Here is a 12,115-nt window from a genome sequence, read left to right on the forward strand (position 1 = left end):
ATCTCCATTAAAATTATAATAATAACTTTTAATTACAAATATTTAAAGTATATATTATTTGATCTATCTAAATATTTTCAATAACTCTTTCTTACTACTATTACTCTATTTATTAAGTTCTCAAATAAATTGTCCAAAATATCTCCGATAATTAAGTACATTCAGCTTTGAAGCAACAATATTTGTTTCTTGGTATATATTCCAATATATCATAATTAATAAAATTATTTATAATTTTATAGTATTTTTTTGTATTTTTATTTTAATTAGTTTTTAACCTTTTTTTATCCCCAAAAACATTAAAGATAAACCTTAAAATTACATTATGGAATACTGTCTATTGAAAAATATCAGCAAACATGGAAAACATTCACAGTAATAAAAAAAGCAGAATTTATTTTCTTAGAATTTATTATATTATATGATAAAATATATAAGAATTTTTTTTGTTATATAAAAATACTACAAAACATAATCAAGTCAATATTTAGAAAAGAGACAAACTTTACAAAATTTTATTTTTATTATATATTTTTCTTTGTTTTTTTAAATAATTATATTGAATTTATATCCAAATTAAAAATATGTTTTACAAATGAATTTTTAAATTTAGTATTAATTTACATATTATTTAATTAAATAATATGTAAATTAATACTAAATTAATAATATGTAATATTTTTTAAATTTATACTATATAGTATAATTTATTTAGTTATTCACGCGATGCGTGGGTATTGTCTAATTTATCTAAAATCTAAAAATCACATGTCTAAAATTCATGTTAGTTTGTTTTTATTATTTTTAATTTTATTCTGTTAGCAGAGATTTTTTTGGTTGAAAAATGAAATTGGATAAAGAGTAAAGGTTATAACTAACATTTTGGAAAAAAGTGTATATTGTATATTGATGTTTATATTTTATTCTATTATATAAAAAGTCTTTATTCTTTAAAAAATAATTTTCACTATAGGCTATAGCATGACTCTTAAAAAGATCAAATTATCAATATGCAATAGCGTAACCCCTCTTATTTGTGAGTAGGTCAACCCATGTCTCCCTGTTGTTTACTTATAAGTTATAAACATGCTTTAATGTTTAAAAAATAACCAAGGAAAATCAGGTCCTGACTCCTGACCATCTTTTCTTGTATTAGTGTAGTAGAAACAAGTTGTGCCTCAACGAAATAATGCAAAAGCAGAGAGTGCTATGGTTTTGGTCCCTTCTATTCTCATTTATATTAAGAAACTCCACTTCACTAGATAATATAACTCCTGTTCAATCCATCACCGATGGAGAGACATTAATTTCGCTTGGAGGAACCTTTGAACTTGGCTTCTACAGCCCAAAGGGCCGATACTTAGGCATATGGTACCATAACATATTCCCTAAGGTAGTCGTGTGGGTGGCAAACAGAGAAAAACCCCTCAACAACACCTCCGGAGTTCTAAAACTCACCGGCAAAGGACTACTTGTCCTTGTTAATGGCAGCAGCAACAGCAGCATTGTGTGGTCCACCAACATGTCAAGCAAAGTGGAAGATAAATGGAATCCAGTTGCACAGCTCTTGGAGTCAGGAAACCTTGTTGTCAAAGATGGCCATAATGGAGACCACTTTCTATGGCAGAGCTTTGATTATCCTTGTGATACATCGTTGCCAGGAATGAAGCTGGGATGGGACCTTGGAACAGGTCTAGAGAGGACCCTATCATCTTCAAAAAGTATTGATGATCCCGGCCGCGGACACTACACACTTAGAATAGACCTTAGAGGTGATCCACAAATTGTTCTAATGAATGGAAATGCCACAACAATTAGAGTAGGGCCATGGAATGGGCTAATGTTTTCAGGAGCTACAACTTATTTGCGCTATAGTCAATTTTCATCTCAATTTGTTTTCAATGAACAAGAAGTGTTTGTTAGGTTCAGACCGGAAAATACATCCAAATATATTAGAGGTGTAGCGTACCCTTGGGGAGCTTTGCAGGTTTTGCATTGGTCAATACAAACCAGAGGCTGGGAGACCCTTATTTCTATACCGGAGGCCGAATGTGACAAGTATGCTACTTGTGGTGCAAATTCTATTTGCAGTACTACTCCTACTCCTGTCTGTTCATGCCTTGAAGGATTTGCACCAAAATATCCTGCAAAATGGATGGAATCTGATTGTTCTGATGGCTGTGTTAGGATCACTCTTTTAAGTTGCAGCAGAGCTGGATTCAAGAAGGTCACCGGCATAGTGTTGCCGGACACGTCTGCTTCTTGGTATAACAGGACCATGAACCTGCTGGAATGCAAGGAATTCTGTCTGAAAAATTGTTCTTGTACGGCATATTCCGATTTGGATATCCGTGATGGAGGAAGCGGTTGCTTGATCTGGTTTCATGATCTTGTTGACATTAGACAAGGGTCACAAGACTTCTATATCCGAATAGGTATGCTTCTTATTTACATTTTGTTTTTTATCACCTGCATTTAATTTCACAATACATAATATAAGGAATTAACGAAGAATGCTCTTGAACTTTGATATTGATGGTTTATCAGTGGCTAAGAGAATGGGGGGTTGAATCTTAACCCCTTTTTCGCTTAGTAATTTTTGTTGTCATTCAGAACACTTGAGGAGATATTTCTTGTTTTTGTCTGGTGTCTAGTCAAGAGACTTTTTCGTTTTGTCTCGTGACCAGTCAGGAGATATTTTTCAGTTTTGTCTCTTATGCAGCAAGATCAGAAATGGAGTAGAAGAGAGAGAAAATTACGCCAAGATATATCATGGTTTAGATGCTAAGTGCAATGCAGCCTACATCCAATCTCCATCACAATAATGATGGAATTTCACTATAATCATCTTTGATTACAAACACCAATACTCCCTAGGAACTACCCTTCCTATCCAGGACAAGTCCAGAATCTAACCCTAACCCTGAATTTGACTTGGTAACCCACCAACCTTTCAACTACTAAGTGCTAACCCAACTTGCAAGGGAATTTCCACAGAATCATGAAACACAACACAGATGTACAAAGAACCTCTAGACATCTATGGTTTTTTCTTTTAATTTTGTGCACTCTGCCTTTTTCCGCTCTATGACTTTTTCTTACAAACCTCACTGTTTGCCTTTTTCCATGAGACTCAAGACAGCCAAAATTAAACAGAAAATTACAAAATGAAGAACATTGAAAGAGAAGAACTTCTGTTAGCTTAGGTAGCTATGTGAACACTGTGCTTTCACTCTTTTCCTTGCTTCAAGCCCTGGCTGTTCTCCCTTATTTATAGAAGGGAAAGCCTCCACCGTTGAAACTGTTGAACCAAGCAAAACTTCTTCTTCTTCATGCAAAACCGGTTCGGCCAGAGAGAGAGGAGAGATAACCGAATGTAAAACCCAACATGCAATTACTTCTGTGTCTTCCCTTTACACCAAGCTTCACCAATCTGAGTCATCCATCTTGACTTACACTCCAAGAAGGATTCCTAGCCCTTGATGCGTTCTTGATGCATGACATCTCCTCCTATTCCACTTTTGCTTCCTCCTTCATGTAGCCTCCTTAGCTACCTTCTGTGATGAGTGAACACAAAGTAGAGACGAGTCATGCCTCTGAGATCTTCTTCATCTGATCTAATGGATCTTCTTCTATTTTGGGTATGGAGAGCATGAGCTCACTTCACCAAATCTTACCCCTTTTTTGGTGAAGATCTCAACCACAGCATACTTTTCGTTTTCTTTTTCTTGCCATCATTACAATGATTTTTAGCTTGCTTCTAGCTTCTTCTTCATCACTCTGATAGCTTGCAAAAGCTTCCATGCTTTCTCTGTGAAGTGACCGAATGCAAGAAGAGAGATGAGAGAGAAGAGAGAAAACTTTTAATGGATTTGAATGAAGAAATCAAAATGAATTAATTCACTTTCCTTTTTTTTGCTTTAGGTAGCGTGTATCATTGATGATAACAATCAAATCAATTACTAATTTCTCTCTTATGGTTCTCATGTGATTAATGATAATTGAATTAAATTTGGAATCCATCACATGAGAGAGAGATCCGATGGAAGCAATAAGTATTTGCTTCTTCTCTTTTCTTCATTTTGAACCAAGCAAGCTAGTGTCTAGCAAAAATTAATTTGGGCTAACAATAATAATCCAATCTGGTCCAATATTATAGTAATAATTCTACCACTCATCATATATTTTTGCATCAAGGCTGATTGATTAACCAATTGTGCTTGTTTCCAAAAAATGTTGGCCCAACTAATTCAAGCATTGCTTTAGCCAAAATAATTAAAACATTTTGTTCCAGGGCTGAGTTTTAGCATCTTATTGGACTTGTTATTATTATTATTTTTCTTTCGGCCCAACACAAATTTGGACAAACAAAATTATTAATTTAGCAATTATAAATATGAAGATCTAATTAATAATTTTGTAATTAATTATGTTAATAATGTTTGATTATCATCAATTTAAATTAGAGTTTTCCAAACTCATCAGATATCTCAGATGATAAGCAGAACAATGATTCCAGCAAGAAGAAGCAAGCAGGCATCCTTGTTGGCTTTATATTGTTCATCATGATCATAATACTTGGACTGAAATTATTTCTATGGAGAAAAAAACTTGTGGAGACAGGTGAATACATGATATTTTACATGTGAATTCTACTTTTACACCAATATTTGGCAAAAATATAATTTTGCAATACTGAAAGTCTTGTTGTTCTTCACATTAACCAACTATTTCAGGCTCCGGAACTTTAAATTAATCTCTATTCTTGTATCATTCCTCTTTGCTAGATATATTTTGGTCGAAGCAGCGTGATCACAAACGGGGAAAGGAAGATATGGACCTCCCAACATTTGATTTATCAACCATAGTTCATGCCACTGATCAATTTTCTAGCCGCAACGAATTGGGAAAAGGTGGATACGGACCAGTTTATAAGGTACAAAAATAACTTGAATGTGGTCACTGTGGTATTATTTACTCCATTTATTGTTTTGTTCTAAACATTTGTTATCAGGGCGTACTTACAAATGGAACCGAGATTGCGGTCAAGAGACTTTCCAAGAACTCCGACCAAGGATTGCAGGAGTTCAAAACGGAAGTTCAGCTAATTGCAAAACTTCAGCATCGCAACCTTGTAAAACTTCTTGGTTGTTGCATTCAGCAAGAAGAGAAACTTCTGATCTATGAGCTCATGCCCAACAGAAGTTTGGACTATTTTATTTTTGGTCCATTCCTTTACTATCTTGAATTTGTGCTTCTTTTTCTCAGTTGTCGTCTTGTAGATAATCATGTTAACATTTGACGTTCTCAACATGATAGATGATGCTAGAAGAAAATTATTAGATTGGACCAAGCGCTTTCACATTATTAGTGGCACAGTTCGGGGTCTAGTTTATCTGCATCAGGACTCTAGACTAAGAATCATTCATAGAGATCTAAAAACTAGTAATATTCTTCTTGATGAAGACATGAATGCAAAAATATCAGACTTCGGTGTTGCTAGGACATTTGCTGCCGATCAAACTGAGGCCAAAACAAAAAGAGTGATGGGAACTCAGTAAGTAGGTTAATTTTTTTTTTTTTAAATACTTAAAGCTGTAACATTGTTTCTATCATGATTCTTATGTGATATGCATGCTAAAATACAGCGGTTATATTTCTCCTGAGTATGCGGTGCGTGGATCTTTCTCAATGAAGTCTGATGTGTTTGCCTTTGGTGTAATCATGCTTGAGGTAGTCAGTGGGAGGAAGAACAGAGATTTCCGTGTTCCTGACCAAAATCTTAACCTTCTTGGACATGTAAGTAATGCTGAATGGTAACTTCATATAAAAATCAATGTCAAGTTTGGTATCAACTATTGTAACTTCATCACATTTATAGATATTGTGACTCCATCTTTTAGGCATGGGAGCTGTGGAATGAGGGGAAGGCTTTGGAGCTTGTAGATGAATCAGTGCGCGATTCGGTCATTGAAGTTGAAGCATTAAGATGTATACAGATAGGGCTGTTATGTGTGCAAGGGAGACCTGAAGATAGGCCTAACATGTCATCTGTAGTTCATATGTTGGATGACGATAAACCACTGCCTCGGCCGAGGCTGCCTGCATTTTATTCACACCAAGAAGACTCTTCATTAAGTAATCATACAATTTATTCAGCAAACGAGGTTACCATGTCATTGCTAGCAGCAAGATAGTTAGTTAGTTGTTTCGAATGAATAGTTGGAGATGTTTATCGTTACAGCCATAATGCAGTGAATTGAAGAAGGTTCTTTATTTTCAACTCTATACACCACACCATACCATTTATAAGATGGGTAACAGCTTAATGATGTTGAGTACTTGTTTGTGTGCTATTATATTATTTTGATAAAAAAAAAAAATTTTTTATTTTTTAGTGTTTTTAGTAAATTTTTAGTAAATAAAGTAAAAACATTAGAAAAATAAAAAAATATCTTTTTTTAGAAGTTATAATTTATATCTTTCTTTTTAAAAAATATTTTTCATGTAATAATAAATAAAAAAGTACTTTTATATTATTATACCCAAACATAATTGATAAATAAAAAAAATTTTTTGCATAAAATATCCAAATATAAAATTACTTTTACTTTTTCATAATATCTTTTGAAAAAAGATAACTCGAAAAAAATCTTTATTTACAGCCTAAATCAGTCAGGCTTACTGGTCTGGTGGTTGTAGCAGAAGAACACCACTGAGTTGCCATGGAGATGGTTTTAAGAGACTTTCTACATTGGAATTAGCTGACGCTCGGAGATCTTCATGGTTAAACAAAAGTGTGAGCCTTGAGGAATGTGCTGAAATTTGCATCAGAAATTAAACTGCTCTTGCACTGCTTATGCTGCATTAGATATCAGGAAAGAGGCAAGTGGATGTTTACTGTGGTATGGTGACTTGGAAGATATTAGAGTGCTGAGTGATCCACAGCATGATATTTTTTTAGGGCAAATCACTTAAATAAGCCAAAAGGAACAAAAAATTACATAAATTTGTCAAATCAAAAAATTTTTTTTGAAAGAGAAGCTTAACACAACAAGTGGAGCATAGATAATAATAACGTAGGAACCAAATTAGAACACACATATAAAACAACTTAGATATCCCTTCTGTCATCTCCGGCATTGCCATCAACAACAGAAAGGGTCTGCTCCTAATCACTCCTTGTAGTTCCGGAAAGACATGTTGATAATCTCCTCAACTCTTCTTCCTTTATTTTGAAAAATCCTCCGGTTTCGTTTCAACCATATGTTCCAAATGATGGCACAAAAACACACCTCATTCATCTCTTGCACTCCTCTTTTCTATTTGAGATCTCAGTCCAACTTTGAAAATGCTCTTTTATCGCACCCGGACAAGTCCATTGCACATCAACATATGATAACCAAGCACACCATACCTGCCAAGAGAAGCTACAACCAAGAAACAAGTGATGGCAACATTCAATACTATTATTACATAAAACACATAAATTATCTTCTTGGTGAATGACCCAAAACTGACTCAGTCTCTCCTTCGTGTTGACCTTGCCAATTAGGACAAACCAGACAAACAACTCTACTCTAGGTAGGACAAGACCTTTCCAAATAGTCCTAATGAAGCTGTAGCTTGATATTTCCTCCGGGACCGTTTTCACCTGCAACACCTGCACAAATGAGTTAGTAGAGAAAATTTCTTGTTTATCATATTTTCAGACAACTCTATCCTCTCTTCCAAATTCAATGTAAGGCTGGTGAAGGTGGTTCATTAGATCCAACTCCCATTGGAATAATTCTCTCCTCCACTGAAAATTTCATATCCACACTAACCCATCCCAAAACCCACAATCCCCTATCACCGATCCTATTTGGGCCAAACAAAAAATTATTTCATGAATCAACCGATGCACATTTCTATATAGTTCGAATTAGGTTGTTTCAAACTTGATTTACATGTAATTCGAATCACCCTAATTCGAATTACACACAAACGCACACACCCACTAATTCGAATCAACCTGATTCGAATTACATACATACAATAATTCGAATCAGGTTGATTCGAATTATACCCTGATTTATTAAAAAATAATAATTTATTAAAAAAGTTATTAAAAAATAATAATTTAAAATTAAAAAATATATATTTTATTTCATGCATTAAAAAAAGCTAACAAAATATTTAATTACGAGACTTCTTTAAAATATTAATGAGCTATTGGTGGACGAAATTGTGATCAATAATAATGGCTCTTTGGCATGTGCCAAAAAGAACTAACTCAGCACTTTCTTTTCACAACTCCGTTCAACTTAACCAGCAAGTGTACTGAGTCATCCAAGTAATACCTTACGTGAGTAAGGGTCGATCCCACAGAGATTGTTGGTATGAAGCAAGCTATGGTCACCTTGTAGATCTCAGTTAGGCAGATTAAATGGTTATAGATTCGAAAATTTATAAATAAATAGCAAATAAAAGGGATAGAAATACTTATGTAAATCAATAGTGGAAATTTCAGATAAGTGTGTGGAGATGTTGTGCTCCTCTCGTATCTCTATTTTCTTATTACATTCATCCAATCCTTCCTACTCCCTTCCATGGCAAACTATATGTAGGGTATCACCGTTGTCAATGGCTACATCCCATCCTCTCAGTGAAAACGTTTCTATGCTCTGTCACAGCACGGCTAATCATCTGTCGGTTCTCAATCAGGTTGGAATAGAATCCCTTGATTCTTTTGCGTTTGTCATCACGCCCAGCCTTCAGGAGTTTGAAGCTCGTCACAGTCATTCAATCCCAGAATCCTACTCGGAATACCATAGATAAGGTTTAGACTTTCCGGATCCTCATGAATGCCGCCATCTATCTAGCTTATACCACGAAGATTCTATTGGGGAATCTAAGAGATATGCGCCCGGTCTAGAGTAGAACGGAAGTGGTTGTCAATCACGCGCGTTCATAGGTGAGAATGATGATGAGTGTCACGGATCATCACATTCATCAAGTTGAAGTGCAACGTATATCTTGGAATAAGAATAAAAGAGAATTGAATAGAAAATAATGGTAATTGTATTGAAACTTGAGGTATAGCAGAGCTCCACACCCTTAATCTATGGTGTGTAGAAACTCCACCGTTGAAAATACATAAATGAAAGGTTCAGGCATGACCGAATGGCCAGGCCCCTGAATGTGATCAATAGCCTCCTAAGATGAAGAATAAAACAAAACTGAGGCCAAAGATGTCTAATACAATAGTAACTTATGCTATTTATACTAGACTAGCTACTAGGGTTTACATGAGTAAGTATTTGATGCATAAATTCACTTCCGGGGCCCACTTGTTGTATGTCTGGGCTGAGCTTGATCTATCCACGAGCTGAGACTTTTCTTGAAGTTGAACTCCAAGTTATAACGTGTTTTGGGCGTTCAACTCCGGATCATGACGTTTTTCTGGCGTTTAACTCCAGACAGCAGCATGTACTTGGCGTTGAGCGCCACTTTACGTCGTCAATTCCCGAATAAAGTATGGACCATTATATATTGCTGGAAAGCCCTGGATGTCTACTTTCCAACGCCGTTGAGTGCGCGCCATTTGGAGTTCTGTAGCTCCAGAAAATCCATTTTGAGTGCAGGGAGGTCAGAATCCAACAGCATCAGCAGTCCTTTTGTCAGCCTTTTTCAGAGTTTTGCTCAAGTCCCTCAATTTCAGCCAGAAATTACCTGAAATTATAGAAAAACACACAAACTCATAGTAAAGTCCAGAAATATGAATTTAGCATAAAAACTAATGAAAACATCCCTAAAATTAGCTTGAACTTACTAAAAACTACCTAAAAACAATGCCAAAAAGCGTATAAATTATCCGCTCATCAGCTATCAATTCGAATTCCATACAATGCTCTTTTGTCCATTTTTAATAGTTCATGAATATTTTTTAATAAATTTTTTTAAATTATATAGTGAGATATTACATGATTCGAATTACGCATGGGAAAGTTCAATCACTCTAATTCGAAGTATATGGTGAGCAATTCGAATTCTATACAATACTCTTCTGCCCATTCTTGATAGCTCATGAATACTTTTTAATAAATTTATTTTAATTATACCACAAAAAAATATTTTATTCTATGCAAAATAATTTAAAAAATGGCTTAAAAGATGTTAGGAGTACTATAAAAATTTGTAATGTCTTAGGACATTAAAGAAATATTCTACATAGTAGATAATAAATTAGAAATTAAAGAAAATATATTTTTATCATGTATTTACCTAAATCACTAGAATATTACAAACTTTTATAATATTCATAACATCTTTTAAACCATTTTTTTAAATTATTTTGTATAGAATAAAATATATTTTTTAATTATTTTGGATGAAATAAAATATTTTCTTTAATTTCTAAATTATTATTGACTATGTAGAGTATTTTATTTAAAATTTGTGTACATGTATGTATTTACCTAAGTCATTAGAATATTACAAATTTTTATGGTACTTCTAATATTGTTTAAGCCATTTTTAAATTATTTTGCATAGAATAAAATATTTTTTTGTAGTATAGTTAAAATAAATTTATTAAAAAATATTAATGAACTATCAAGAATGGGCAGAAGAGTATTGTATAAAATTTGAATTGTTCACCATATGATTCGAATCAGAGTGATTCGAACTTCCCTATGTTTAATTTGAATAATGTAATATCTCATCATATAATTTTAAAAAATTTATTAAAAAATATTCATGAGCTATTAAAAATAGACAAAAGAGTATTGTATGGAATTCGAATTGATAGCTCATTAATATTTTAAAAAAGTCTCATAATTAAATATTTTGTTAGCTTTTTTTAATGCATGAAATAAAATATATATTTTTAAATTTTAAATTATTATTTTTAATAAAATTGTTAATAAATTATTAATTTTTTTAATAAATCAGGGTGTAATTCGAATGAACCTCATTCGAATTATTGTATGTGTGTAATTCGAATAAGGTTGATTCAAATTAGTGGGTATGTGCGTTTGTGTGTAATTCGAATCACATGTAAATCAAGTTCGAAATAACCTAATTCGAACTATATAAAAATGTGCATTAGTTGATTCATGAAATAATTTTTAGTTTGACATATTTGTATAATTTTTTGTTCCTCTCGACTTAATATAGTGATTTTCCCTTGTTTTTAACTTTTTATAGCGGTCAAGGGAGTTTCGGGTATGAGGAATGCTAGAACAGCAGAATTTATTATTTTCATCTAACAATTAATTATTAATGTTTAAAAATATGAATCAAAAGTATATTATTAATTACTAGAGAAGTTTATTTAGATATACAACTTAATTAAGTTAATAAAAACTTATATTAAAAATAATTTATAAATAAATTATTTTATTTTTAATTTTTTAGCTACAAAAATACTTATTTTAAAAAGAAAATGATAAAAAAAACTATTATTAAAAAAATTATTTTTTTAATTTCTCTATAAATATTTTAAATGACTTTTTAAAAAGTCACAAGTTAATTTTGAAAATCATACTAAATGTTTATAAGATAGAGTTTGTTTTGAGATATTGACGGAGACTGAAAGACTAGAACTCAGTATCATGTTTGTTGGTGAAAATACTGGTATTAAAATTTCAATCTCTGTCTCTAAAATTTCAGTACCTCCAAAAAATGGAGACATAGGAGATTGAAATTTTTGGAGATAGAGACTGAAATTTTAATAACATTTTATACCTAAAATACCCCATTTTAATTAATGAATTTTAATTTTATCTTTTGTGCAAATTAAATTAGAGTTTCATTCTTATTTCAATCTCTGTCTCCCATTTTATACCAAACACAATACTGAGATTTATTTTAATCTCTGTCTTTCAGCCTTTGTCTCTCAGTCTCTCAGTCTATCAGTCTCTGTCTCTCTTTCAAACGCTACCTAAATGACTATATTAAAAGTAGCTTATAAATAATAGATTTTTAGTTTTAAAAGTGTTTATTTTAAAAGAAATGTGATAAAAAGTAATAGTATTAGGAGAAAAGTCATTTTTTTAACTTCTCTATAAGCTCCTAAATAGTTTCTTAAAAGTTACAATTTGGTTTTAAAAATTGCACCAGACATTAATAC

The 12,115-nt window shown here is 32.6% G+C and overlaps 1 protein-coding gene across 1 annotated transcript; it reads left to right on the plus strand.

The window, feature by feature from the left end:
* Positions 1-1,020: 1,020 nt before the first annotated feature.
* On the plus strand, positions 1,021-6,341 carry LOC112707318 (G-type lectin S-receptor-like serine/threonine-protein kinase At4g27290). The gene is made up of 7 exons (XM_072200100.1): positions 1,021-2,435; positions 4,486-4,623; positions 4,788-4,936; positions 5,015-5,225; positions 5,320-5,557; positions 5,649-5,799; positions 5,904-6,341. The coding sequence occupies exons 1-7, from the start codon at positions 1,190-1,192 to the stop codon at positions 6,195-6,197; spliced, it is 2,427 nt and encodes an 808-aa protein (XP_072056201.1). The 5' UTR covers positions 1,021-1,189; the 3' UTR covers positions 6,198-6,341.
* The last annotated feature ends 5,774 nt before the right edge of the window (positions 6,342-12,115 follow it).

This window comes from Arachis hypogaea, chromosome 8 (genome assembly GCF_003086295.3).
Source record: "Arachis hypogaea cultivar Tifrunner chromosome 8, arahy.Tifrunner.gnm2.J5K5, whole genome shotgun sequence".
In the NCBI taxonomy this organism is placed as follows: domain Eukaryota; kingdom Viridiplantae; phylum Streptophyta; class Magnoliopsida; order Fabales; family Fabaceae; genus Arachis; species Arachis hypogaea.

What these genes read in the sequence shown, in the direction of transcription:
- LOC112707318 (XM_072200100.1), top strand. Translation starts at nt 1,190, where the DNA reads ATGCAAAAGCAGAGAGTGCTATGGTTTTGGTCCCTTCTATTCTCATTT. An exon ending in TTTGGACTATTTTATTTTTG is followed by an intron (nt 5,226 to 5,319) that starts GTCCATTCCTTT and finishes TCAACATGATAG; the next exon opens with ATGATGCTAGAAGAAAATTA. An exon ending in ATCTTAACCTTCTTGGACAT is followed by an intron (nt 5,800 to 5,903) that starts GTAAGTAATGCT and finishes TCCATCTTTTAG; the next exon opens with GCATGGGAGCTGTGGAATGA.